Source organism: Hipposideros armiger, unplaced genomic scaffold (genome assembly GCF_001890085.2).
Source record: "Hipposideros armiger isolate ML-2016 unplaced genomic scaffold, ASM189008v1 scaffold_1888, whole genome shotgun sequence".
NCBI lineage: Eukaryota > Metazoa > Chordata > Mammalia > Chiroptera > Hipposideridae > Hipposideros > Hipposideros armiger.
The window spans coordinates 109547-111847 of NW_017733238.1; the positions used below are offsets into that span (position 1 = coordinate 109547).

A 2301-nucleotide genomic window follows, 5' to 3' on the forward strand; every position below is an offset into this window, starting at 1 on the left:
TTTTTCTTTAGTGTTAAGATTTTACACCACTTAGGATACTGAGGGAGAAATGTCACAGGCTCTGAACAAAATTTCAAATATGAAGTTTCATAAATGTTTTCCAGGCACTACAGGAAAACAAATATTAATTTGTTTTTCTCAAGATTCTTTCAATAACTTGTGATAGTACTTTAGTTCAAAACTAGTATAAGCAAATGAGTACTTTCTTGGTTCACATAACTAAAAATTCCAGGGGCATGTTACCTTCAGGCACAGCTAGATCCAGGGTTCTGCATGGACTAGGCAGACAAAAACGCTTCAAAATGCCATACTAGCAGAGAACCCCAAAAGAAGGAAGCAGGCTTTTTTGGTTCCTTAAGCAGAAAAATTAACCATGGGACAAATTCTGATTAGCTGAGCTTGGGTCTCAAGTCCATTCTATCAGTCATTGCCCAGGGGACAGGGAACATTGGCCAGGCCTGGGTCACATGCCTGACTGGAATGGTAGACAGTTTGACAAGGCCCACCTAAGCCATATAGGATGGAATACAACTGGAAAGAGGGATTCTGCTGCCAGAAGCAGGAGCAGGGGTTGCTGGGCACACAGCCACCAATGTCCACTACACTCTTCTCTCTCTCTCAAATAGTTGGTGTGTGTTCTTAGGTATATACGGTCTTGACTATTGTCAGTCCCTTGCACGTTTTGTATTAGATTCAGTTAATCAAATTGTGTCTTACTTTGTAATCTTGGTTCTTTAGACATGTGTTATTGTACACTTTATGATACTCATAAATTTTATGGTGTTTTTAAGCCTTTAAGGAAGTGGGAGGATACCAGGAGCTACTGAGTAATTACTTAAACACTAAGCCAAGCATAATCCATGAAGGAAACTGGACTGCCAAGCCAGAGTGCTACCTCCCTCGCCTGGATTCTTTCCATATCTTCCGAGATCCCATCACTGGAGACCTCCCATGGCCTGGAATCGTCTTTGGTATCTCCATCATCTCTTTGTACTACTGGTGCACCAATCAGGTAATTAGACACTTTGCAGCTGAAGGGACTGCACTGGGGGCTGGATGCATTCCAGGCCCCACCACAGTCTCTGCAACTGCAGACAGCTGTGGGCCTGTCTGCACTCAGTGGTCAAGTTTCCTTTCTGATCTTTATTTATTGCCTAAATAACTTTCCGTGAAATTCTGTTTAAAAGGAATTTCTCCCACAGTCCCATCTATAGTATACCAACTGTTTTCATTTTTTTCTTCTTCCCTATCAATCATTATCTAAAAAGCACAGTATTTTTGGATGTAAAAAACAAGTTGGTTCTCCTCGATTGAGTCAATATATTAAATGCAACCAATCAGTATTTCAGCTGGGTTTTTTTAAGGACTCAAACTTATTCTAAAAATTGTATGGCTCTCCCTCAATGGTAGATCATTAAATAAATTGTGAAATATTNTTTTTAATTGGGGCATTCATGTTCTTTTGATAAGTAAAATATTATAAAGTAATGGAATAGTTGTTTTCTTTTAAAAATATACAAGAACTTGTACATCCAAATGAGTGTTGTCCTTCAAACTAGTCATCATGGAAACCATGCACATACAATTTTATTTTTAGGTAATATATACATAGCTAAACAAAACAAAAGGTACACAGTGAAATACTCGTTGCCCTCAGTTTCTGTTTGACTCCCCAGACACCAGTGTTATAAGTTTTGTGACTATCCTTCCAGAGATAGTCTTCATATATACAAACATTTTTTCATCTGTGAGACATAGATTTTAATAGAATCAAAACAAAATTTTGTGCCTGTTTTTCCACGTCTGGTACTATATCATAGGCAAATTTCTATGTCAGTGAATAGAGATCTATTACATCATTTTGTTGTTGTATTTATAATAAACTTTTTATTGAAAAGTGCACAATTCAAAGAGGTGTGTAGCTAGATGAAATTTCACAAAGTGAACACACTCTTGTAACCAGCACCCAGATTAAGAAGTTATCTTTTGTTTCCTTCCCTTCCAAACTTTATACATTTTATTCCTTTTTCTTGCCTCATTACACAGGCTATAACCTTTAGTACAGTGTTGAATAGAAGTAGAGACAGCAGACGCTCTTGCCTCATTCCCAATCTTGGAGGGAAAGCTTTGAATATTTCACCATTAAATAAAATACTTGTTGTCGATATTTTGTAGATACTCTTTGTCATACTAACAAAGTCCCCTTCCATTTCTAGTTTGCTAAGATTGTTTTTCATAAACAGGTTTTGAATTATATCAAGTATTTCTTCCACGTCTACTGAGATGATTATATTATTTTTC

The 2301-nt window shown here is 37.0% G+C and overlaps 1 protein-coding gene across 1 annotated transcript in view; it reads left to right on the forward strand.

The window, feature by feature from the left end:
• LOC109378343 (sodium/glucose cotransporter 1-like) overlaps positions 1-2301 on the forward strand; it is a gene marked incomplete at its 3' end in the record, with an annotated part of 48515 nt that overhangs the window by 31802 nt on the left and 14412 nt on the right. Inside the window, exon 8 of the mRNA XM_019634759.1 lies at positions 792-1012. Coding sequence (XP_019490304.1) covers positions 792-1012 — 221 coding nt within the window. The remainder of the gene's footprint in view (positions 1-791; positions 1013-2301) is intronic.